The sequence below is a fragment of the Gracilinanus agilis genome, chromosome 2 (assembly GCF_016433145.1).
Source record: "Gracilinanus agilis isolate LMUSP501 chromosome 2, AgileGrace, whole genome shotgun sequence".
NCBI classification, from domain to species: domain Eukaryota; kingdom Metazoa; phylum Chordata; class Mammalia; order Didelphimorphia; family Didelphidae; genus Gracilinanus; species Gracilinanus agilis.
In genome coordinates, this window is record NC_058131.1 from 563,542,952 (window position 1) to 563,570,541 (window position 27,590).

The following is a 27,590-nucleotide window of genomic DNA, read 5'->3' on the forward strand; positions in this document are numbered from 1 at the left end:
ATAAGCAGTCATTCCCCAGGAGGAAGAGACAGAAGGTTGAGAAGAGGATGCTAAGGAGACAATTAGCACCTAAATTTTGATAATAAGCTGAGGAACTTAGCTAAATAGTCAGCAACTGAGAAAAAACCCTAGAATCAGGGAAGAAAAATTTAATGAAGCCTTATTAAGAATCAGTAAATGAACATGCATTTATTAAGCCCCTTCTTATGGCTGGTCACTGTACTAGATGCTGTCATTATCTTCAAAGAATTTAGATTCTATAAGGAAATTAAGGAATGGAATATGCATTTATTAATTTTCTACTATGCGCCAGGCACTACAGTAAGCACTTGACAAGTGATGTACAGATATAAGTATATGTAAAATAATAATTCTATCTCATATAGGAGTTTTCCTTATCAGTGAAATCATAGGTGTAGTCACTAAAAAAAAATCCTAATACAAAAAAAATCCGAGATAGCTTTGAAAGAAGTCACTAATAGCCAGAAGATCATCGAAGACTTCATATAAAAAGATGGTACTAGGGCTGATTTTCAAAGGAAAATAGAAATTGTACAAGGAAGTGAGGTGAAGAGTGAGTACATTCCAGCCATAAAAGACAGCCAGTGGAAAGGCCCCCAAATGGGAAGAAAAGCAAGAAGGCCAGTTGGGCTGGTACCTTCCTTTATTAAGGAACTAAACCTATAAAGAGGGAAGAAAGTTGCATTGGAGCCAAATTGTAGAGAACTTTAAATGCCAAAAGGATGATTTTATATTTGATGGAAGAGGTAATGATAGGAAGGCACTGTGGTCAATTCATAAGGGGAGTGATACAGCCAGACCTAGATTTCAGGAAATCGTCTTTGGCAAGCTATATGGAGAGTGGAGAGGAGAGAGACTTGAGGAAAGAAAACCAATTAGGAGGTTATAGGAATAGTTGAAGTGATAAATTTGAGGGTCTGAGAAATACTAGCAGTCCCTTTTTGTCTCCTTTGCCTCCTGATTTTCTTAAAGACTTAGGTCAAATCCCATTTTTTTGCAGGAGGACTTTCCTAATTCCTATTGCTACTGCCTTCTAAAGCTGTACAGATTTTGTATTTACTTATGTATTTGTGTGCTATCTTCCTCATTATAACATGAGCTCCTTGAAGGCAAGACCTGTATTTTATAGTACAAAGGCAGCTAGCTGGAGATTCAGGGGCTCAGACACTAGTTGTGTGCCTATCTCAGTTTCTTCAACTTAAAATGGGGATGATCACACCTATCTCACAAGGTTGTGGTGAGAATAAAATGAGATAATATTTGTAAAAGCACTTAGCACAGTGCCTGGCACACAGTAAACACTCTATAAATGTTGATTCCCCTTTCCTTCTCCTTCCCCGTCCTCTTCTCTTTCTTCCTTTTCCTTGCTTTCTCTGGAACATTGTTATTCAGCCCGTTACAACTCTTCATGACTGCAGGAAAGCTGCAGATTACTTGGAAACAGTTGTCCCAAATGCATTAGAGGAAATGTAAAAATCTGCCATAGAAGCACCAATGATCCATAGTCAGAAAAGTTACGTGATTTTCTTGGCAAAGATATTGGAGTGGTTTGCCATTACCTTCTCAGTGGAGTAAGGCAGCAGTAAAGTGACTTGCCCAAGGCCACACAAATTGTAAATGACTGAGGCTGGATTTGAACTCAGATCTTCCTAACACCAGGTCCAGTGCTCTATCCACTGGGCCTGCCCTGGCAGTAGCAAGTGCTTAATAAATGTTTGTTGGGAGAAAATCAATAAAACTTGATATATCATTGAAGATGTGAGTTGAACGAGAGTAAGTAGTTGAGGATTACTCTGAGATTTTAAACCTGGGTGACTGGAAGGATGGCAACGCCCTTGCCAGAAATAGGGAAGTTTGGGACAGAATGGGTTTTTAGGAAAAGATAATGAGTTCTTTTTTGAATGTGTTGAGTTTGAGATGCCTAAGGAATGTCCAGTAGGAAATGTCCAGTAGCAGTTGCAGATATAGTCTGGAGCTCAGAAATAAAATTAGATAGATAGATTTGGAAGTCATGCTTGTCATTAAAAAAAAAAAAAAAAAAAAAAAGGAGTTTAGCAACAAGAGTCCTTGACTTGTATCATGAACTTTTCTGTTCAACCTCCTTGGATATTCTACTCTTATAAAAAGAAACAAAAAATTATAAAACTATTTGGTTAATTTTAATTTTTTAGTTTAAAATTTTTTAATAATATCTTGTTTATTTTAAAATAATATTTTATTTTTCCCAATTACTTGGAAAACAATTTTAACATTCATTTTCTGATTCCTCCTTCACTTTTCTCCTCTTTCTCTGAGAGGAAAAGCAATTTGATGTAGGTTATACATGTGCAGACATGCAAATTGGTTATTTTTTAATAAAAACTGTTGTTATCTTTAGAAAATGCATTGAGATGATGAATGCTAAGAACCTGTTTTTCTCAGTTATTTATGCCTGAGGAAAGCTTGACCTAGGGGCAAATACTTAAGGTACAGTTATGATGCCTAGGAGGAATTAATTAGGCTTTATAGGGCTTTCCTCAACCTCAAACCTAATTAAATGACAGCAAACATCTAGATAAATTGGCTTAAACAAAGGAAAATCCTACTTGAGTTCAACAAAACAAGTGACTGGCAACCAAACAGTTCCATTTTCCAAATGCTGGTGGCTTGACCTGTTTCATTATCTCACTATGGGTAGAGCCTGGAAGTCTAATTGTAGTGGAAGCATTGGCATTTGGTGAAGCGAGTCCACTGGCCCTGTTCATAATGCCAGCATTCTGGTTCAGGAACTCTGACACTTGGAAATCCTCAGAAAGCTCCATCTCTTTCAAGGTTTATTGGTGATGGGCATGGAAATTCCATGCTTCCAATTGTCATCACTTAAAATGATCGAATAAAAGCGGAAACCGGTTCGAAATGTCTGTCATGTGGTTTCTTTCTCAAAGCTTTATTTCTTCATAAGCAATCTGGTGTGTCCACTTTCTCCCCATTCATGCCACTTCCTAGCTACTTCATCTTCATTTATTCTGTTTCTGCTCTGTCTCACTGGGATGTTGTAAGCCAGGGAGAATGAAGCATTAACAAGAAGCATTATTAATCATACTTATGCCTGGCACTTAAATAGTTGAGAAGCACATTGTACATGGACTTATAGAATCATAGGGTTCTGTCTTTGTTATTTATTCTACACTTTCTGCTCTTCTCTTTTCCCAGCAGGATTATCCCCCGTCAAGAGATGGATTTTTTGGTGTTACCTGTATACCTGCAGCTCCTTCATTTTATTCTCTTGGTGTATTGATACTTTCTCTTCATAGCATTTATTTTCCATTGAGCTTTTGATCATATTTTCTGCTTTCAAACCATCTCTACTCCCTCCTCCCTGTATCAGCCTCAAGACCACCTTAGTCAGTGTTTTCTGGTCTTTTTAAAATTAAATAGGTTCAATACCAAGAGGCCTTAAGGCTTGGGTCTGCTGACTTGGGAATATTAATAATAGCTCACATTTTATAGAATGATTTAAGGTTTACAAATCACTTTCTTCACAAGCTCCTTGAGAATAGAGATTACTTCATTCTTTGTGTTTGTATCCTTGTATCAGGTATAGTGCTTGTCACATAATGGATCTCTAGTAAAGGCTGATTGATTGATGACCTCTGTGAGTTATCTAGTATATATATATATGTGTGTGTGTGTGTGTATATATATATATATGTATATATATATATTTCTGAGACTTACAAATAAGTGATTTGGATAAGGCCGTATTGTTAGTAGTATGATTGTCAAGATTCAAATCCTAGTCTTCTGACTTTAAAAACAGCACTCTATTCATCAGATTATGTTTAGAACATATTTTTGTTTTTGATTAAATATAATTAAATGTAACTAAACTTTCTGCTAGGTTTCTAGAGTTGTTTGGGAAGTAAGTTTGCTTATGCATTTCCTTGAACAGCTAAGAGATGACTTCCTGATTTTATAGATTGGGACCAAGAGAACTGAGTGATTTGTTTAAGTGACAAAGTCATTCTAAGGTGGCTGTTCCTTTTCATGATACATTCTTTAACCAGTACAACCACATTCATGTAAAACAACAACAGTGAACGAAAACCCGGAACACCCACTTGATTTTCCCTTTTGTACCCTTGCTTTCTCTTGGGCAAATAGTTCTCTGGGGTGGCTAGTCTTCTATCCTGGGATGGCTCAGAGAATCACCTGGTTTCAACAAGAAATACCTACTATGTATCATTTAAAGCCTAGCTAAAATATTATGCAGTATAGTAGAAGGAACAGTAGATTCAGAACCCGAGGCCCTGAGTTCAAATCCTGCCTCTGCTACTTATCTGTAGAAGTGACTTCCAACAAGTTAGTCAATTTAGACATCTAAGACTAGATTCTCTATTCTCTAGATGTTTTCTAAGGTCGATTGGTGTGTTAAATCCTATATTACTGCTTCTGTGACAACCTTTCTTTTTTAAAAAAAAACTTTTACTTATTTTAAAAATATTTTTCCATGTTTACATGCTTTTTTTCTTTCCCTCCCCTCTTTTGTCCGCCCTCCTACAGCTGACAAGCAATTCCATTGGGTTGTACAAATGTTACCGTGACCCCTTTCTATGAACGTTTGGTTATTCATATGATCAATGTCTCAAGACTTGGACCAGGGTTCCTGGTTTGTCTTAAAAAATAATCCTTTTCTACTTCTAGGATACTGCCCAATATGCCTAGTTGGTCTGAGCTATGTTCAGTATCTATGCTAGTGATTGAATAAATCAGAGAAATAGTAATTTAAGAAGAAAAAAAAATAGAGTTCCTGGAGGCATATTATAGGTTATCCTGATGTTTCTAGGAGTCTTTGAAAGATAAAGTAATTTCTGGATTTGTTTAGTTGTTTTCAGCCATGTCTGACTCTTCATGACCCCTTTTGGAGTTTTCTTGGTAAAGATCCTGGAATAGTTTACCAGATGCCCTTCTTCAGCTCATTTTACAGATGAGGAAACTGAGGCTAACGGGATTATGTCTCTTGTCCAACAGCTAGTGTCAGAGGTCAGATTTGAATTCAGGGCTTCCTGATTCCAAGCCTGGTTCTGTATCTAATGTACCATCTAGATGCCCTATTTCTGTATTTGGGAACCCTTATTCCACAAAAGAACTCAGATGATTCTTCCATTTTTGGGCTGCTACCACTGTGTTATCTCTAGCCTCTCAGTCTAAATTGATTGATATATCAACAAGCCTTTATTAAAGGCCTACTGTGTGCTAGGCATGGGGAAAAAAAAAGACATAAATGAAGAATTTGCTGCCTCAAAGAGCTGATATCCTCTTGGAGAAGCATCATGTATATTCATATGTATATAGTGGATACAAAATAAATATAGGGTAATCTTCGTCACTAGTAATTGGGGAAAGTAGGAAAGTTCTCATGTAGGAGATGGTGTTTGGGGTGAACTTTAAAGGAAATGAGATTTTAAGAGGTGGAAATTAAGGAGTGTGTTTCAAGCATGAGCCTATGCAAAAGTATGAAGATGTGATGTGTGAAGAATTAGAAAAAGCCCGGTTTGATTGGATAGTAAGGTGTATCAAAATGAATAATGTTTAATAAGTATGTTTGTAAAGGGAACCCCCTTATTACTCCCCCCCCAAACCATGTAACTGGGGTCATTACCTGTGTCACAGGATAGCTTTACACCACATGACAGTGCCGGTGTGGGTCAGGACAGTGACCTAGGCACATTGACCCAGAAAGGAAAGATTATGGATCTGGGGTTAAAGGAGGAGATATAAAAGAGGGGGTTCCAGGAAGTGGTCTCTCTCTATTGCCTTGGACTGGCAGTAAAAAGACGGTAATGGAGAGAGAGAGAGCCATGAGGACAAGCACCACGTGGCTAGATTAGAATAAGATTAGAATCGGCTTAAATAGCTCTATATCTGTCTGTGTTCTTTTATTCAAGTAAATATTAATAAACTCTATGGAAATTAAGGACTCTAGTTTTTAATTGAGCTTTAGCTTATGGAAAGGTAGGTTGGATAGGGTGTTAAGGAGTTTAGATACCAAACAGAAAAGTTGTATTTAATTAAGCTCAGAGGTAACAGGGAGCCTCTGGAGTTTACTGAATAGGAGAGAAATGTGAACATGCAAAATCACTGACAGCTTTGTGGAAGATGGGTTAGAAAGGGGAAGAGGACGGGGGCAGAGAGAATAATTCAGAGGCTATTGTAGTGCTCCAGGTAAGAATCGTTGAAGGCACAATCTATGATGGTAACAGTGTGAATAGAGAGGAGACAGATGCAAGAGATATGAAGGTAAGAGGGTTGAGACTTGGAGACTGGGGAATCAAGAATGACTCCCATGTAAGCACACTAACACTTTACCTCCTCTACTTCTCTTTTTAGAAATGTTAATAAAACCATTTTCTCAGAATCCTAGTCTGTAGGCTTTGGATTAATCAGGACGAACTAATCTCCCAACATCACCAAACTTTGTTTTTGTTCAGTTACATCTGACTCTTTATGACTCCATTTTGAAGTTTTCTTGGCAAAAGTACTAGACTGGTTTGCCATTTCTTTCTCCAGATTATTTTACAGATGAAGAAACTGAAGCAAACAGAGTTAAGTGACTTGTCCATGGTCATACAGATAGTAAATGTCTGAGGCTGGATATGAACTCATGAAGATGAGTCTTCCTGACTCCAGGTCCTGTTCTCTGTCCATTGTGCCACCTAGATGTCCTCTACCTCCTACCCCTTTACCAAATACCTAACCACTTTCTTTGAGGAAACTAGTTAAAAAGTTCTCCATTTTGAAATAAGACATAAGCAGGTTTCTTCCCCAGTGCCTTGACTGAATTATGGTAATGATCAGTTTAAGAGAAGGGAGAAGGCTTTTATTACTTCAGATAATGGAAGTATCTTTTAAGTCTGCCTTTGATGAACTGGAAAAGGGAATGTTTGGAGGGATTGGTCAAAAGGGAATTGACAATTTTAGGAAAATTATTCTCTAGGAGTATGCCCCTAATTAAATGACTATTATTTTGTTTGATGAGGCAAATTATTGCCTGAACTCTCTACCCCTTGCTTAAGCTTGAATTTAGATTATGGAATTTTGCTCTTTTATCTGGGAATGGTCTAAATTATAACTCCAAAATGGCTTGTGTTAGAGAGAGAGTTTTGAAATTGTCCATTTTTGGACCCTTTTTCTTCTTTCTCAGTCAGAAGTTCTTAATCTGGACCATGAAATTAAAAAAAAAATTGAAAACTGCATTTCGGCATATGAAAATTATTTTCTTTATAATTCTATGTATTTTGTTTTATACATATTAAAACAGTATTCTGATAAGGGGTCCATAGACTGTACCAGATTGCTAAAGGGATCTATGACACCAAAAAATAGTTCAGAACCCCTCTTAAAAAAATAAAAGGATCTGTCCTGTAAGCAGAAAAGGCTTAGAACTAATTTAATCTAAAATAATAAAAATTGTTTCTGGCAGGCTTTTCACTAAAATGCAGAGTACAGAATTTTCTTCCATGCACCTTCAATGATCTGTTTAAGTCCCTAAATTTTTCTACTGGATACCAGAGGTAGAGGATTCACATGATGGCTTGAAGAATTAGTTTCCTTTGTTCTCTCTCTTGATATCTCTGGATAAACAGAAACAGTTCCATGTGGGAGAGGTTTGATTAATTGAATTCTCATTGATATTGTAATCCTTTTAAGGTCCCTGATATAGTCCTGCCTTTACTTTGGAAATCTGACTGCATAGAAAAGAAGTTACCAGAGGAGTTACCATTTGAGCCACATTTGAGATATGGAGGCACCATCTTGTAGGGGCATGGCATCCCATTGTTGTCCATTCTGTTTACAATTACCTGGAACTCCTTCAGACTCTCTGGAAGCTCTCTCAATGTCAGACATGATAGGCTTTGTTCTTCAGGAGATTCGACTTTGTTATCAACTCTCTTCTGGAATGTAGCAATCTGCAGGCAGATGTGCTTCTGTGAAAAGCTGAATTTAGAAACCTGAGGGATCAATCACCCTGACAGTACTTTCTACAGACTATAAACTTTGCAGCCACTGAACCTCAGCCAGAGCTATTATAGCAGTAGGCATGCTATGACTGTACTCAGGCACATTTGTCTGTCCTCCAAATGTTCACGTTTCCATCAACCGAGGGAAGGAAGGTCAGTCTCGGATGGGTTTCTGTACTTCTTTTGTGTCTTTTTGTCCCTCCTGGAAAGGGAGATTTCTGGGCAATGATGTTTCATCACTGACATGATAGCTTAGCACCAAATCATGGGAACCTAATGGAGACATTCTATATGATCACTCATGACTTTTTTGGAGGCTGTGACTATGACATTGTATTTTCTGGGCTGGAGTATTGCAAAGCCCTCCTGATTGGTGTCTCTGTTTTGAATTTCCCCCCACTTTATTCAGTCTTTCACTTAGCTGCTAAAATGATCATCCTAAAATGGAGGTTCCTCCTCCAGGAATTCCAGTGGCTCCCTATTATCTCTAGGATCTGATGACTTGGGCAATTAAAGTCTTTTACAAACTGATTTCTTTCTACCTTTCTAGATGTTGGACAATTTGCTTCCTTATATGTTTTCTAAGATTAAATATGACAATGATTTTTCTGTTCTTTATCTAGAACACTCAATCTTCCAACTCCTGTATCTTTTCCTTGATCCCACTCCATGCCTGAAATGTTCTTCACCTCCACTTCTTAGTGTCTCTAATTTCCTTAAAGACTCAGCTGAAATCCTATTCTTCTGTAGGGGACCTTTTCAGCTCCCTTCCTTTATGACTAGTGCTTTCCCCTCTAAGACTACCCTTTTTTTTAAACCAGAGGTATCAAACTCCTAGTGTAGTCTGAGTCAGATTGAAATGTAATTGGGAAGTATTTGACAAGATAAATAAAGATACAATTCAACACAGAAAAAGTTAATTTCTGATTTTCTAAAGTCATTAGGAGGGATCTGTTTCCATTTGAGTTTGGTACCACTCTGTGTATCACATCTAATACGTAGATGGAGTTATTTGCAGGTTGTCTTTTTCACTAGACAATGAGCTCCTTGAGGATAGGGCTATATTTTTGCACATCTTTGTTATCAATAGCACTTAGCTCACACCTGTCACATAGTAAATGCTTAATCGCTGCTGCTTGACCCATCTAGTCATTCTAACTATGTTTGGGTGCTGAGGATTCAAAGTACCTTAGGCAAGCACTGTGTGGTCCTATGAGAAAAACATCAGGAAGACTAAATCTCAGAGTGAGCTGAGATAAGGAAGGAAAGCTAAGGATAACAGAGATGGATCAGAGCAGCATAGGACCACAGCCTGGTGTGGTTAGGATTGAGATAACTGATTACAGAGAAAACAGAAGAGCATAAATTTACTTTTGCTTCTGTTTTCTTCATCAAAGAGACTGATCTTTGGATTTGAAAGGAAAGAACAAAAAATGGATATTAGACATGGGATACCTAAGATGAGTTAGGGCACAATAAGAAAGAACTATGTGACCTTTATGAGTTTACCTCACTAGGTCCAAACAAATACACAAAATTAATAGATGTAATTGCTGACTCACTGTCAGTCAATAAGCATTTAATGGCCTATTATGTTCCAGATATTATACTAAGCACTAGAGTTAAAAAGGCAAAAGACAGTCCCTGCCCTTGAGCGGTTTGGAGTGACTATAGGGAACCAGAGATACCACAGTGTTGAAAAAGGATAAATGTTTCAATTACTCAAAAACAAAGAGGATTGAGCTTAGTTCTACTATTTCTGCATTTCAAAATCCTCTGGACACTCCATAGTCCAACTGACATGCCACTTTGTCCGTGAAACTTGCTCAGCCAATAGTGATTGCTTCTTCCCCCAACTTCCTTTACAGCAGTTAAGATGAACTTTGAATGGAGCTAAGCTGAGAAAAGCTTCTTCAAGTTCTTTATGGCCAGAATTGACACCAATCTAATTGGGATTCTTTGAAATGGAGCATAGATGCACACTTGTGTCATAGCTCAGATAAGAGAACAGATTTAGAGCTGGAAGAGATTTTAGAGAACATCTAGTCCAATCTCTCATTTTTCAGATGAGGAAACTGGGACCCTGAAGGATAAGCAACTTACCCAGAGTCATATAGGTTATAAATGACTGAGCTAGGTTTTGAAACCAAAGCTTCTTTCCCCAAAGCCAACACTTTTCCCACAAGTATTACTTTATCTATTCCCTGAAATGATTTGTTTGAGATAGCAAAAGAGAACCAAGGTTTCTCAAATGGCGACTTCTCTGATGAGTGTTTAATTCCTCACAGGGTTCTCATCTTTATTGATGTACCAGAAGTTGTGGATCAGGTAGTCCAGAAGAGCTCTTGACAGAGGAGAGCCTGGTATTTTCTACACAGGCTCCAGCTAATTCATTCTAGCCTTCCCCCCATTCAGTGTTCCACACCAGAGTTCTACCTGAGCAAAGCAGGCTTTATGCAGTTCCAGTGCACATGTGGCCATATTTATGTATACATCCACCCTCTTTATCCATCTCAGAATGTGGTAGAGGAATGCCTAGGGCAGTGATGGTTAACCTTTTAGAGCCTGAGTGCTCAAATTGCAACCCTCACACTGCATATGAGCTGCCCTATTACCCCAGCCAGGGGAGGGAGGAAGCATTCCCATTGGACTGTTGGGCAGAGGGGTGGGGGAAGTGAGAAATGTCCCCAGGCCCAGTGGAGGGGGGAGGGGGAGCAGCCCCCTCTGGCACACAAGCCATAGGTTCACCAATCTGGGCCTAGGGCATCCTTTGATAGCTTTATGGCAGCCTAATTTCTCCTGCCACCCCATCCTCAATAGTATGATTGCCTTTATTATTTTCAATAGCAAGCTGCATTTTTAAAGAGCTATAGTCTTGATCAAAGCTTATTTGAGAGTTGGTTCAGGCACAGATGCTTAAAAGCTAGGCTTTGGCTTACTTACATTAGAGATGGATAAGGTACATCTTGGTTACCTAATGTGAAGAAAATCTGTTTATATTCACATGCAAAGTGATGTACATTTAGGGAATGGGGGAAATAATTAGACCACTCGGTGCAGTGCTCTGGAAACATCTTTCAGCTACCGGTTTGAGATGACTATGGCAAAAAGCCCTAAATCATGGACTGTCTGCCTTCTTAGGGATATTGTCCAAGTAAATTTGGTCATATTAATTATAAACATAGGGGTCACTGAGGAAGTTCACTGTTTATTAGCACTGGCTTATGAAATTAAAAAGCAAATAAACTTTTTCTTTTTCAATTAACAAGCATTTATTTTCTTTTCCTCTCACTTCCATCCTGGTGGGAGGGAAAAATGAAAACAAAACTCTTAATAAATACACAAACTGGCAAAATTCCACATTGGCCACGTTAAAAATGTGTATCTTATCCTCCATGTATAATCTATTCCTGACCATAAGGAGAAAGATAAAATCATTGGTTTTATAGAATCATGGTTAGCCTTTGCATTGGTCAATGTTCTTAAGTCTTTTCAAAGTTAGTTGTTTTTTGCAATGTTGTTAAGCATATAAATTGTTCTCTTAGTTCTGCAGCTTTTCTTCTGTGTCAGTTGATCCAAATCTTCCCAGATTTCTCTGAAACCACTTCCTTCTTATGATACTTTGGTATTCCATTATACTCCTATGCCAAATTTGTTTTCTTTAATCTCCTAGTGCTGATGAGCGATTTGATGCTACATTTCATACCAACGTTTTAGTGAATTCTTCAGGACATTGTCAGTACCTCCCTCCAGGTAAGATGGGTTTTTCTTTCTTTCTTTTTTTTTTCTATGAAAGTTCAGAAAAATATGTCAGTGATCTGCACCATTGAATTAGGGCATGACTAGTACTTCTTGTCTATATGACGATCTCAGTTAGTCAAGGGGACTGCCAGTACCCCTCTTCAGGTACTACCTATATGCTACTTTAACTTTTTTGTATTACTAGTGTTTAATGATGTTACCTCTTATCCACAAGTCAATTCTCTTCCCTTTTGCCTCTGATTCTTTGATGAAGTCAGCATTCTCTGCCATATTACATGCCTTCTTATCTTTAACTCATAACATAAAACATACACACAGGCAAAATTAGAGAGCAGTATTGTTTAAATTTTTGTTGAATCAGTAAGAATTGTTTAAATTCAGAATTGATTAAAACAAGAGGCAAAATCTTACCCAAGGCCTCTAACTTTTAACAAATCAGAAACAAAAGCATTAACAAATAAGTCAATAAGATGCTTCATATCTCTTGCCCTTTCCATATTTCTCTGAAATTTGACCACTTTGGAACTTATTTAACTCAGATTTCCAATGCCACCCATTCTTCAATCTGTGGATCCATCCCTGACCTATTTTTCCTTTTCAATACAATATTATAATTATCACAAGCCCATCTTTTTTTTTTTCCCTTCCCACCTCCTTGGGAGTATAAACTCCTTGAGGGCAAGGATTTCTCTGTTCTTTACTATGTTTTGCAAACTTTGTACATGACAGTGTAGCCTATAAATACTATTGGGCACCCAATATGTAGGTGCCCAATAAGTGCCATCAATAGGTGATATCTATTGAGTTAAATTGACAAATTGATTATTGCTATCACTATGATCATATTGAGTATTAAAAGAGTTGAGAAAACAGTATGGAGATAAAAGGGCAGGTAGGTGGCATAGTAAATAGAGTGCTAGGCCTGAAGTCAGGAAGACTCATTTTCAGGTGTTCAAATCTGGCTTCAGATATTTTCTATCTGTGTGACCCTGGCCAAGTCACTTAATCCTATTGTCTCAGCTTCCTCATTTGTGAAATGAGCTAGAGAAAGAAATGACAAATCATTCTAGGATCTTTGCCAAGAAAACCTCAAATGGAATCACGAAGAAATGACTGAACGATAAGAAGCAGAGATATAGCCTTAAAAATAGAATCATTTATGAGAAAGAAATAATTGATGAATTGTGCCCAGATCATAGATTTAGAGTTGGAATTTTGTGGTTACCTCATCTGATCCTTTTATTTTATAGCTCAAACCCAGAGAGAGGAAATGACTCCTGCTGTCACAAGGGAAGTGACAGAGTGAGGTTTCCAGCATTGCAATATGCTTCCTCTTTTTCACCAGTATCTGTTGACCCAGATCCTAGGATCAGATCTCATTTTGGGCATCACACAGCATATTGGTAGGAATTAAGTAGTGTCCCTGAAGCCCTGGCTTCCCAATGGTTTTTAAATCTTCACTAATGGAAAGTTTACTTTCATTGACTTTTGATATAAATGATTTACTTATTTTTATTGGTTGTATTTTTAAAAAGTTATTATAATTTTCAATAACTCTTTGGGGGTTGTACTTGAAATATTTTTACTGTCTTCTGCTTTGAAAATTTCAAGATTTTTTTGTTTGCTTTTAATTGTAATTTGCACAGTGTTTGGCTCCTTAGCACTGGCTAGCCTATAATCTTCCCCATGATGACTTTTCGACTCGGTATTATGTGTTTCTTCTCTGTATTGGTAGCGGCTCTCAGTGTAGGGGTTGAGTCTTTGGAAACATTATTCAGTCATCACCAGTGGAGAAGAACATTGATTATTCAGCTAGATGGAGCTATTTTAGATATAATTACTTTTGGATTCCCATGGGAATGTGACATACTAGTCCTAATTCTTTTTTTTTTTTTTTGAGGAAAGAGTAGGAGCAGCATAAGATGACTATTCAATTTCAACTCAAATTGCAAATTGTTTATGCCACTCAACCATTATTTTGTCCATTTCTCTGGCTCCAGGCATGGCTACTTTTAAATCACTCCAGACAGGTGTCATTTCTTCTCCTGAAGGCCCTTAGGGAATGTCACTTGGTAACCAATTCTGTCTTTAACAGTCTCTGTCAGGAGGAAATTCTTATACCCACTCGAAATCTCTCCTTTTACAATTTGAGGTTATTACGTCTTGTTTGGTCCTTGTGGGATTTGGGCTAGTTGCAATGACCTTACACGCACATATATGTATATATATTTCTAGCTAGAAAATTGATATCTCAGCCTTTTTGTCCAGAGTCATATATTTGTTGTTTAGTTGTCCAGCCACGTCCAACTCTTCAAGACCCATTGGACCATAGGTATTCATGAGGCTTTCTTGGCAAGAATAGTAGTGGTGTGACATTGCCTTCTCCAGTGGATCTGATTGGCAGGCAATAAGAGGTTAAGCTACTTGAGCCAGGGTCACATAGCTTGGAAGTGCAAACTGGTGCTGGGTTTGAACTCAGGTCTTCCTGAGCACCCTAGCCATTGAGTGACCTAGCTGCCTTCTAGGCAAACAGAGGTTAAGTGGCTTTTTAAAGGTCACACATCTAGGCAGAGTCTGAGGCTGGATTTAAATTCACCTCTTTCTGACTCCATGTCCAGTGCCCTTAACTGCTGAGTCACAGCTGCTTCTAAAATTCATATATAGCATATCCCAAAAGTCTTAGTATAGCTTTAAACTATTAAAGTCAAGTGTTAAAGTTTAAAGGTCCACAAAAACATTTGGGACATCCTGTCTTTCAACCCTCTATTCATTATTTTTTAGGTTCCCTGGATTTTCTCCAGTTTCTTCACTTTCTCTTAAATTTTGAAGCCTAATGTTGCAGATGAGAGAAATGAGAGTGATTGAATAGGCCTGTATTGATGATGTGGTCATTGTTTAAATAAATGCCTATCCTTTTATCTTACTGTCTGCAGAGGATATCCTGGGAACATTTGATTTGAGTTGCCATCCCCAGCTGAATCTAAAGATAAAGAAATATAATAAAGTACTTTTTTCCTTAGAGATTTTAAAGGATATGATCACTTCAGACTGGACAGACTTAGATGTAGTCCTATTTGGAGGCAGGGGAATGGACTGGATGACTTTTCAAGGACCTTTTAGTTCTGAGAATCAATGATTTGGACATCCACAGATTCCAAAACCCAGACAATCTGCTCCATGAAGAGACTATTAACATCAGAAAGAAAATAAAAAGGTTCAGCTTGTGAAACATGGAATGAATAGACTTGTTAAAAAGAAAGGAATCTCATAAATATTTCAACATGGTACCCTCTAATCCGTTCAGCAAGTTCGCAAACATTTAATTTCTTAAGGTACAAGTGATTGATCTTGTGTATGTTTCTGAAGCTCTACACCAAGAGGCCCATTGTTTTGTAAGGACAAATTACTCTACTTGAGTCAGGGGGACAAAAATGCTGCATTGACTTAATGTTTTCTCTTTGATTTCTTTTCAATTAACCTAGGCATATTCAAAAGCTCTTGCTACATCGATGTGCGCTGGTTTCCCTTTGATGTACAACAGTGTAAACTGAAGTTTGGATCATGGTCCTATGGAGGATGGTCCCTGGATTTGCAGATGCAAGAAGCAGATATTTCTGGCTACATTTCAAATGGAGAATGGGATCTAGTTGGTAAGCCCATTATGTTTATTGCCATAGGAAATGCAATTAATAGTATAATACTGAAAAATAGTACATTCTTATTTATGTTGGTCTCAAAATCTGTGCAAGCAACATTTTAATGAATGTTTATTAAGAATCTGACATCTTGTCAGTAATTTTTAAAATTATAAGACAGATTCAAAAGAAGTAGAAGATCCAGGCCTTATCTTCATGGACTTCTCCCCTCTTAATTCTCCAAACTGCTGCTAGGTTCATATGCCTAAAGCACAGCTCTGATCATGCTGCTTCCTTTGTCATGAAGCTTCAGTGACTTCCTTTTCCCTGTAGGATCAAATACAGAAGGACCTTGTTTTATGCAACCAGTATATTCCATGACCCATTGCATAAGTTGAAAATCAGGCTTACTACCATTTAAAATAAATATTTCTATTTCTAAATACCTTGCAACTTTTCTTAGGCATATCAGAGCTACTGGCATCAGTATTCTTTTTCTTAGGGCCATTATTAATAACTAAATAGCATTAATGAAACAAAGAGAAGTACTGCTATGATTTGGACAGGACTTTACAAGCTAGAACTCTGGACAAAGACTGATTTGGGAGATAACGTTCACAGCAAAACAATGTAATGACTCACACTAATGCTTCTCAGAGAGAGAATGAACATGATTGGGTGAACTGCTGTAAGGCTTTAGGCAGGTTGGGAAAATGGTGCAGATTTAGTGTGTAATTCAAATGTTTTTTATTTTATGTATTTTTCTGCCTTTTTTTGATTGCCAATCACATATACATGAATTCCTGTGGGCTGAGTTTGGGTAAAACAAGGTCCTACTATCATGTAGTTCCAGCTAATCTTTAGATTTACTTCTCATTTCTTCTCCTGAATGTGATCTACATTTCAGCCAAACTGCTCTTGCTATTCCTATATACAGCATTCTGAGTTCTGCCTCTTTGTCATGGAATAATCTCCCTTGAAATTCCTACATCCAGTGAAGGTTTGGGTCAAGCTCAACCTCCTCAAACATGAGCTCCTCAGTTTTTAGTGTGTCCTATCCAACAAATTCCATTACATTTCCTTTGTATATCTTTTGATTTCACTGTTCTCTGTATATGCTGTACTTACTAGCCCTTTGAGTTCCACCAGGATTTGAGTTTCTTAAGGGCAGGGATTCTTTAGCTTTGGTCTTTGCATCTATAGCACTTGTCACAGTGCCTGGCACAAAGTAGGTGCTTAATAAATTCTTTGAAACAATTGGAATCTTACCATCTAGTCAGAGATACATACATAAAAAAAAGAGGAAACATTTTCAAGTCATGATATGTGATGATGTGGCAGTCATGGAAGGATTATCATGAGATAGATTTAAGATGAGATAGGTTTAATTAGGGAAAGTTGGAGGCTAATCTGGAGCTGGAAGTTTAGAATTTTGATGTAATGAGAGGAAGAAGAAAGCTACTTCAGAATGGGGGAACAGCATGAGATAAGCAAAGTCAGAAAAGTGGGAATAAACAGACTGAATTTAAGGAACCAGAACAGAGGAGCTGTGTTAGGGGATGTGCTTAATAGCTTAGGACAATGCCTGTCCTATAATGGGCTCTTAATAGATGTTGGTTGATTGATTGTTTGCCATCAAGTTGGATAGCTCATAGGATCATAGATTTAGAGTTGTAAAGACCTCAGAGCTCTTTGAGTCTAACCTGTTGTTTTTATGGACAAAGAAACTGAGTATTGGAAAGGTTAAGGGTCTTGCCTAGGGTTACACGGCTAGTAACTGAAATAGGATTTGAACCTAATTCTTCTTGAAAACAAGTCCAATACTCTCTATGATGCCATGTCACTTACCCATAAAATAGCATCAGTTTCTAGGGTCTTAAATGCTAGGCTGAGGAATTTTGATTTGATCTGATGGGCCAGCAAGAGCTACTATAGTCATTTATGCAGAAGAGTAAAAGGATAAGAATACATTAAATGTTTATTCTTTCAGAGGTATACAGGACAGAGGGAGGAAGGAATAGGGATGCAATGAGAGACTGGGGGGGTGCTACTATGCTAATTACTGATTTAGAGTTTGAAAAGACTTCAGAAATCATCTTGTAGTAGTCTAGTTCCTTGATTTTACAAAGGAGAGACTGAAGTCTATAGGGGGAAATGACTTGCCCAAAGTCAGAGTTAGTAAGTAGCAGAACTACTCAGTACCTCTCAAAATAAACCCAGTATTTTTCCTACTCTACCACATTGCTCTTCTGGGCATGATGGGATAAGGATTTGAACTAGGGTGATGACTTTTGTAATAAGGAGGAAGGTCTAGATTCTGGAAGGAAGGAAGAATTTGGTAATTCATTAGATAAAGACAAGTTTGGGGGAGGAAAGGAGGAAGGATGAAGAAGAGAAGGAAGTTAAAGATAAAAGGTTGTAAGCATAGGAAATCTTAGAATGGTGGTGATATGCTAACAGAAAATAAAAATCTAAAAATGGGAGTGAATTTTAGATATGAATTTCTATTTGCCCCAAACTTAAATAAACCCTGTAAATGACTACTTACCACTTATATCCACTGGAGTAGAAAAGCATGTATATGTCATTCATTTTCCACTTTCTATCTCTTGCAGAGAATGGGAATCAGAGTTGGAATAGATAATTAGAGGTCATAGAATTAGATCTGGAAGAGACCTTCCATTTTATCAAGATTAACCCCCTCCTTTTACAGATGTGGAAACTGAGGCCAAAAGAGAGTAAGCAATTTATTCATAAAGGTAGTAAGTGGCAAAGCCAAGATTTGAACCCAGGTAGTTGAGTGAAATTAAATTGGAATTGAAAGGAGGACAGATATTTTTCTTTTGAGCTTCTAAATGTCTGTGCCAATTTTAGTCCTTTGGCTTTTGCCTTCTCTTCTAAGTATTAGAAGTTGTAAGATTAATAGGTATCTGGCTCTTGTTCAACTGGTATAGTTATTTCTCTCCATTCATTTGTAATTTTTTTCTCCTCAAAAAGCAACTCTCTGTTAGAAAAGATGTTATTAATGGGAATGAGAGCATCAGCTTATAAATGTGGGTGATGGTATATGTATATAAATTTAAGGGAACTTAAATTTAATACAGAGTGTACAAACAGTGAAGCATACTTAGTGAGATTTGGATGAGGGGTAGTAGGAGCCCAGAAAAATGAATTTTTTGGACTCTACCAGTCTGTTGCTCATATTTTTATTTCTAAAAATTTTAAACGTATCTAAAAGGGCAACCCCCGCCCACCCAGAAATAGAAAGAAATGCCTTTTTTCCTCAATAATAAGACTTAAAAACATCAAGTGTTAGAGATGCCACAAAAGGATTTTAGTAATTTATTATTTTTCCTTCTCCACTTAGAAATTCCTGGAAAGAGGAGTGAGCGATTTTATGATTGCTGTAAAGAACCATATCCAGATGTAACATTCACCGTGACCATGAGACGCAGGACGCTCTATTATGGCCTTAATCTTCTCATCCCGTGCGTGCTGATATCTGCACTGGCCTTATTAGTGTTTTTGCTTCCTGCAGACTCCGGAGAGAAAATCTCACTTGGTAAATACCATGATTAGATTGGAAGGAGGAATTCAACCCAGGGAAACATCATGAAGGAGGGGATAATAGCTTTGTCAGGGACATAATAAGACTCTTGCTGGTCAGAAAAGAGGCAGCATACTGCTTTGTCTAAATTAAGAGAGGGTTCACTATTTGAACCATAAAACTAACCCAAAATACCTTTTGTGCTAATTGGTTATCATGTACCCCCCACAAATAGGTAGCCTTGTAGACGGAGGGTCCCATTACTCAGTATACTTCACTACCACAATTAGGGATTCTGATTTGGGACCTTTATTAGCTGCTCTATCTTCCAAAAAACCATGAGCTACCCGACAGGCATCATAAATGGTTAAAGATATGATCCTGTTCTAGACTTCTTCTCCAGGATCACACTAGAATGGAGCTAAATACCCAAGAAGGCACTGAACTTTGAGAGAGGAGGTAGAAAAGTAATGGTGCTTTTTAACTTTGTGTTCGAATGAAGCATTCCTCAGATTATATGATACTGGCCTTCCTATGGGTTATTTATATATGAACTTCCATCTCCTTTCTCTATGTTTTGGTATAGACTGCTTCCCATGCCTGAATTCACTTTTTCCTCACTGCCATTTTTAGAATCCCTGGCTTCTTTCAATGATCAGTTCAGGTATCAATTCCTATATCTTCTCAGTTGCTAATATGTGCCCATAATTAGTTTACATTTATTTTGTACATATTTTGTAGCTATTGATCAGCTTACATGTCATATTTCTTACCATCCCCCCCTAATAGAATAATAGTTTTTTGAGGCTAGGGACAGTTTTTTTGGTTTGTTTTTTTATTAAATTTTACCCTTAGCATGGTGTCTAACCCATAATATGAACCTAGTAAATGCTCGTTGATTAAATAAATGAATTAATTGTTTGTGTAAATCAAATGTCCTTTTCTTTGTTATGTGGTAGTCAGACAGGAAGCAGTTATAGAATAAGAATATAGAATTAAAAGTGCTTTAACTGATGTAAGACAAAGAGGGAAAAGCATTTTCATGATCAATGACCATTAATTCCCAAGAAGGTGTCTGCATAGATCTTGGACATAGTCCTAGAATGATTGATTGGTTTGTTTTAAAATATGTATTATTATCCTATAATATCATGGATAGAGAGTTGGTTTCAGAGTCACAAGAACTGGAGTTGAATACTGCTTCTAACATTTATTGACTTTGTCACCCTGGGAAAGGTCCCTTAATATCCAGAACTCCCACTAAATTTTCCAGAAATGTTGGTCATCAGGAAAGTGCTCATCTTCACTGGAAAGAGGGAGTTTCTCACTGGGAGTTCTCTACACTAAAATCAACAGTTTTGTTCCTTCTCCAAGGTCTTTCTGTGGTGAGAAAGTAACCCAGAATTCTCAGATGTGAAAGTTCTAGCAGATCCTACTAGTCTGGAAAGACTTTGAGTGTGGCTCAGTGACAAACTGTAGGCTTGTACTCCAAGCCTGAGCTTTGCTAAATTCAGGCAGGCTCATTTCCAGGTGGGCCACAGGGAGATTAATTTCTTGGCTAGAGCAATTCACTCTCTGCTAAAGTTACAATCTGTCTGGATGGAATGAGGAACCAACCTGACAAAAACCACAGCCCCTTAAAATATCGAAGGATCGTTTTTATTTTTGGAGGGCGATTTTCAACCTTAGGTGAGTTTTTGTAATAGGCTTGATGGAGATATTTGTCGTGACGGGTAAAAGGAATTGTCCCTTCCTGGTCATTGAGCCAGAACTGAGAGAGATGTGATGAATTCCTTACCCACTCCTTCCCTTGCATATCTACAAATGATAAGTTCTTGAAAATAAAAATTAGATAGAATAAGAGACTTTAGAGCTGGAAGAAAATGCATAAATAAATTCTTGCAACTCCTTATTTTATAATTGAAATTGAATCTCGGAGCGTATCAGTGACTTGTCCAAGGCTTCACAGGGAGTGATGCAGGACTTGAACAAAGTTCATTCTTTCTTTCTTTCTTTTTTTTTTTTTTTAATTTTTTTTAAAACCCTTAACTTCTGTGTATTGACTTATAGGTGGAAGAGTGGTAAGGGTAGGCAATGGGGGTCAAGTGACTTGCCCAGGGTCACACAGCTGGGAAGTGTCTGAGGCCGGATTTGAACCTAGGACCTCCCGTCTCTAGGCCCGGCTCTCAATCCACTGAGCTACCCAGCTGCCCCCCAAAGTTCATTCTTATAGAACAGGAGATTCTCCATTTCCTGACGTCCAGCATTTTCTCTGGCTGTTCCCCAGGCCTGGAATGTTCTTTCTCCCCATCTTTTGTCTCTTGGCTTCCTTCAAGTTCCAGTCCCAAGTTACAATCCCACCATCTACAGGAAGCCTTCCCTGATGCCTGTTAATACTAGTGTCTTTCTTCTTTTGATTATTTCCAATTTATCTTTTAAATAACTTGTTTGCACATAGTCGTTTGAATTTGTCTCTCCCATTAAACTGGACTCCTTAAAAACAGAAACTACCTTTCTTTGTATCTCCAGTGTTTAGCATAGTGCCTAGCACATAGTAGGTACTTGATAAATATTTATTTAATGATTGAGGTCTACTTTTTTTGAAAAAAAACTACTTTGATAACTGTGTTCTATGAAAAGATTTTCTTTACAATCCTATATATTTTATTTTATGCATTTAAAAGGCATTGCCTTGAGGAATCCATGGACTTTACTGAATTGCCAAATCACAATGCCAAAAATATAGAGAAACCTTAGCATAAAGCAAAATTGTTAAAAGCACCAAATAGCAGAAAATAGTTATACAGAGCTAAGTTTTAACCAGATCAACAAAACACTCTTAATATGGCCTATTAGCTTGAACATCAAAATGTCTTTATCATGATTATATTTTCCTCCTAGTGGTGTTTTTTAGAAGAATTTTTATAGACTTGGGATGTCTTAGAACTACAAATTTAAATTCTGATATTCCAGGATAGCAGCAACAATGCTTTTAAATTATCCTCTCATGGCCTGAAAGAGTAACTGTGTCCCCTGAGTATATAACTTTCTTCTAGGGAGTGATTTAATCCTGTTGGAGAACTGAGTCCAGTGATAAGTTACTTGCCAGGCCATTTTCAAACAGTGGAGCGTCTTTATGGCCATATAACAAGGAAGGAAATTGGAAAGATTCATAGTGAAGTAAATAAAGAAGGAAAATAAATAGCTTGGACTTTTTCTTATAGCACTTTAATGTTCCTAAAAAACTATCCTCCAATAACCCCCCTGGAGATAGGGAGTGCAGATTTTATCATCCTTATTTTTGATAGGTGAGGAATCTGAAGCTCAGAGAGTGCAGGTGACTTGTCCAGAGTCACATAGATAACAGGTAACAATTAGTTACTTTAAATGAGGGATAGTTTCTTCAGTTCTTGGCAAAACTCATCTATTCTTCCCTAATTCTACACTGTTTGTTTTCTCTAGGAATAACGGTTTTGCTATCCCTCACTGTCTTCATGCTCCTTGTGGCTGAAATCATGCCTGCAACATCTGACTCAGTGCCATTAATAGGTAAGGGGAAAAAATGCAAGAGGTTGGTTAGGGAGACAGAAAGAGATGAGATTCTTGATTATATATAGTCCATCCCAGCTAATAGGAGGGCTTGGGACAATTATGTTTTATGGACAGGAAAGACAGTGGGTCCCGGAGGCTGGAATCCTGGGTCTAGACTCAAGAGAAACATTGAATTTCCTCCTTTCTGTCACTTACTAGCCATGTGATTTTGGGCAAGTTACTGCATTCCTTAGTGCTCTAGGAAGCCCTCTGGGTCTTCAATACTAAATCAGAATTGTGAGAGTCATCAAAGCTGATGAAGTATCCTTTGCATATTCCTGTGTACTTTATGAACATAGAGATAAAGATCTAATAAAACTATAAAATGAAATTTGCTAATTTTATTGGGTTAGTCTTACACAATTTTTACTTGATTTCTTAATAGACTTTAACCGTAGAGGTGGACCATTTTGCCATAGGCTCAAACTTGAATAAATTGGATTTGATATTTGGAACCAGAAGGAACCTCAGAGGTTATTTAGTCCAGTTCCATTATTATCTTATAGATGAGGAAACAGGCACAAAAACTACTTACCATAGATCATCCATGTAGAGAATGGCAGATCTGGTATATGAACGTAGATTGTCTGATACCACATTCCCTCTTATTTCCACCCAACTACACTGAAATGCTGCCAAATAGATTTTGTGATTTTATATTCTTTCCCCCTCATTCACTTCCTACTCTTCTCACTTCCCTACTTCAAATATTTACTTTCCCTAATGGTTTCCAGGCTGATATCTACCAAGTACTCTTCACATCCCTCCTCTCCTGAAGATTTCCAAATTAGGCAATAATGGTGATAATAATTGTCAAAATTTACGTTTATACAGATACATACAAACATAGTCACAAAATGGGTTCGCATTTCATTTGATCACATCAAGGCTGTGAGGTAGCTAATAATGATAATGATGATGATGATGATGATGATGATGATGACTAGCATTTAGTAAAATGCTTTAACATATGTTATCTCAGTTGTTCCTCCTTAGTTCCTATGTGAGGAAGGTGCAATTATTATTCTCATTTTACACATGAGAAAACTAAAATTAGGTAGGTAGAGTAGGAGACAGAGTGTTGGATGGAGAGTCAAAAAATTCTGGGTCTTAAAAAAACCTGGGCAAGTCATGTGGCCTCAGTTTCCTTTTTTGCGAAGGAGAATGATAATCAGAAGTTTGTTGTAAGGATCAAATGAGGTTATTTGTAAAGTGTGATATAAATAGTAACTATCGTTATTAGTTTGAGAATTAGTTTTCCCACTTTAATAGATGAGGAAATTTCGTTTCTGAGAGGTTGTGACTTGCCCAAAGTCATACAGTTAATGAATGGTAGGATGAGATTTGATACCAGGCCTTCTGATACCAAGTTCAATATTCTTTTTTATTCATTCAGTCCCCTTTCCCTGTAGGTGCCTAACTAATGAGGCTCTACAAGCAGGGATAGCCTTGCTCTGCATGGACAAACCCTGGGGGTTGTGTCATCCCCCATCTCCCAGGGGCATGACACTTAGGAAGGGCACAGCTCCTCAGAGCTCTTCCTCAGACTAATTGGGATTACTTGCAGCAAACAAAAGCAGCGCTGCTCAGCCTGTCCTCTTTATGGTTAGTGCGGATTGTCACTGAAGAATTATGATGATGACTTTCTAGGGCTAAGCGGTTCTGTTCTCTCTGCAGCTCAGTATTTTGCCAGCACAATGATCATCGTTGGTTTTTCTGTTGTGGTGACGGTCATCGTTTTGCAGTATCACCACCATGATCCTGATGGAGGGAAAATGCCAAAGTGGGTAAGTCAGGACTCCTAAAACCTGGATACAGGGACAAATACTCCTTAAAAACATGTTGGAAGCATATAAATACTTCCAAAACCATAGTTACATTCTCTCTGTTTTCAATGATACTTAAATAAGTTGTGTAAGCTCTGATTATGAAGAGTTTTTTAAAAAAGTCACAAATAAGACCAGAAAGTCTGCATTTGAAGGAATATTGTTCTTTGGATTAATTTTTCGAGGGGTTAAGCTTGCCTGGGACCAGTGATGCAATATATAGCTCAGTAAGGAGGGAATGTTGCTCTGTCTGCTTTTTCCTCAAAGGATGTTGCTGTAGGTTGAAGCTCTCAGTTCTCCACCCTTCCAATCAATGTTCAATTATTTTCCTATCCTTTCTCCCCATAGACCATCCTCCATGCTTTTGACTATTTTGCTGTTAGGTGAAGTTCACAATAGCTACCTAGCCATCTGATTTGTTGGCTTCTGTGAATACTCAGATCTGGCCTTAACTGGGCTTAAACATTTTTCACTGATTTCATTTGTTTTTGACCTCCCTTTTATTCCCAGTGTATTTCTCCCTTTTGTCCCTTTCAGTGAGCCATCCCTTATAAGAGAACAAAAAAAAAGAGAGGAAAAAGGCATTTCTATAAAACTAAACATCATAGTAGATAAATCTGCTGATATATGCTGTAGTTCGCACCCACAGTCCCCCACTGCTACAAACAATGAAGAGAGATACAGTCTAATATCTTTTCTTAGGAGCCAAACTTTATTATTATAATTAGTGTTCAATTTTATTGTTAATTGCTCTTCCCTTTTACATTGTTATGTGCACTGATTTACCTGGTTCTCTTCATTTTGTACCCATTTATATGTTTTCAATCAACTGATTTGCATTTATTAATTTTTTAAAAGAGCACTTATTAAATATTAACTGTGTGTTAGACATTGGGATACAAGACAAAACAATTAAAAAGTCTGTGACCTTTAGGAACTTGCATTCTTTTGAGGGAAAAACATGGATACATAAAAGCATTTTATAAGAAACCTACAAAATAAATCTAAGGTGAATTGCAGGGAGGCATAAGCAGCTGGAAGGATAAGGAAAGGCTCCAGGTAGAATGGAGATTCTTAACCTTTTCTGTCTTATAGACCCCTTCGGTAGTTGAATGAAGCCTGTGGATCCCCTCTCAGAATAATGATTTTAAATGTATAAAATAAAACATGGAATCATGAAAGAAATCAGCTATATTGAAACATAGCGATCAAAATATTAAAAAAAATAAAGCTCGTAGAACTCAAGAGTAAGACTCCCTGAGGTAGATGTCACATGAATAGAGTTTCAAAGGAAATAAGGTATTCTAAGATGTGGGAGATGAAATGGGAGTTTTATTCCAGGCACGGGCTAGTCACTACAAAGGGAGAGAAACGGAATGTCTTGTGTGAGGAACGGCAAGAAGATCTGTTTGACTGGACCATAGACTCCTCCAAAAAGGAGAGTAATGTATAAAATAAGGTTGGAAAGGTAGTTTAAGGTGAGGTATCGAAGGGCATTAAAAACTAAAGATAAGCAGTTATAATAGGGAGCCACTGGAGTTTATATAGAGTAGGAGAATGACATGGTCAGCCTTGCACTTTAGGAATATCCCTGTGGCATTTTCGTGAAGGCTGTCTGGAAATGGGTGAGATGTCGCCTAGAGAACAATTAGGAGACTATTTTATTCTAACATTCCTCACCAGTGGTGATAAGGGTTTGCTTCTCTATCTTCTTTATGCTTATCATTGCTTGTAGTGCAGTGATATTCTATTGCATCCATGTACCATAGCATATTTAGCCATTTTCCAATTAATGGGCAATTACTTGGTTTCTAGTTCTTTGCTACTACAGAAGGTTTTGCTCCAAATATTTTAGTGTGTAGGAAGCTTTTCTTTCTGTTTTTTTTTTTTTAAATCTTCTTAGGGTATAAGTCTTGCAATGGGTCAGCCAGACTTTCTATTTACCCATTTGCAAATCTTTATTTCTCTTTGGTTCCCACTGACCTTCCCCCTGACCCCAAAGTATTTTCCGTATCCAAGTCCAGATAAAGTACAATAAATCTCACATAAGTTTTTGCTCAGAATTAGAGAATTTCAGAGTTGAAAGTTCCTCAAAAACCATCTAGTCTAACTCGTATTGGAACAAGAAGATTTTGTACAACATAACAGATAGGTGGTCATCCAAGCTTTGTTAAGAGATCCCACTCCCTCTCATTCCCCAGTGATTGGACACTTCAAAGGGGGCATAATCTTTGAATCAGGAAGTCTTAGTTATAGTTTCAGTGCTGCCACTGGCAAGTTGCCAAACCTCTCTGGACTTTGGATTCCTTTTTTGCAAAAGTGAGGAGGTTGAGTTAGATGAATTTTGAAGCCCCTTCTAGATCCAGAAGCTATACTACATATTCCAATAATGTCATTGACTAAAACATCCAAACATGTTTTAGGGAATTCTGTTTGAGAGTTTTCTTAAGGCCAGTGTAAGATGACAACCATATAAGTTAGTCAGCCTCATGACTTTATAGTCATAGCTCATTGTAAGATTTTATTTTTATTTTTACCTTAACCAAACAGTAAAATGATACTATCCAGCTTGAACATTTATGTGGCTCCTAATGACTGTTGCTATTTCCAAATTATTCCATATTCCAAATATTTCCAAATTAAATCTATTGTATTGTTTTGGAGACTTGCCTTCTATGTTAGCATACCCCCAAATATGCCATAGACTTTGATTGTGATTCTACATTAGGAATTATAGAACTATTGAACTGGAACAACCTGGGTGGAATAACTGAATGGCTTCCTTTGATGACTACTGTGAACTAATACTATAAACAAGATGAACTTTGAACATTTTAAACAAGGAAACAACTTTAATCTGTAAGTCTAAGATCAACAATTAAAAAAGTCAATCTCATAATACTTTATATAGTACATCTTTTTCATGGAAACTATGAGTAGTATTCTCTGTCTGGGGAAACTTGGGAGGTTGGACTGGTTTGGTGGTGCTTTGGGGGACTCTGATATGATTTGAGAGGTTACTTTAGGGGCTTTTGTTTTAATCCAGTCGTCATAAAATCACTGCTTATTGAAATTCATGAAATGGGACAGGGGGGTTGGGAAGAAAGGAGGTGGTACCTGTTTTCTTTAGAAGTCCTCTGACCATTCAATTATTTCAAGTCTATCTAGTGGTAGTTGTGGCCACTCCCCTACTTTTGAAGCTCTCGTG

The 27,590-nt window shown here is 37.5% G+C and overlaps 1 protein-coding gene across 1 annotated transcript in view; it reads left to right on the forward strand.

Moving 5' to 3' along the window:
- CHRNA7 (cholinergic receptor nicotinic alpha 7 subunit) overlaps positions 1–27,590 on the forward strand; it is a 186,915-nt gene that overhangs the window by 151,455 nt on the left and 7,870 nt on the right. Inside the window, exons 5-9 of the mRNA XM_044662383.1 lie at positions 11,695–11,774; positions 15,266–15,433; positions 18,786–18,980; positions 22,428–22,514; positions 24,234–24,343. Coding sequence (XP_044518318.1) covers positions 11,695–11,774; positions 15,266–15,433; positions 18,786–18,980; positions 22,428–22,514; positions 24,234–24,343 — 640 coding nt within the window. The remainder of the gene's footprint in view (positions 1–11,694; positions 11,775–15,265; positions 15,434–18,785; positions 18,981–22,427; positions 22,515–24,233; positions 24,344–27,590) is intronic.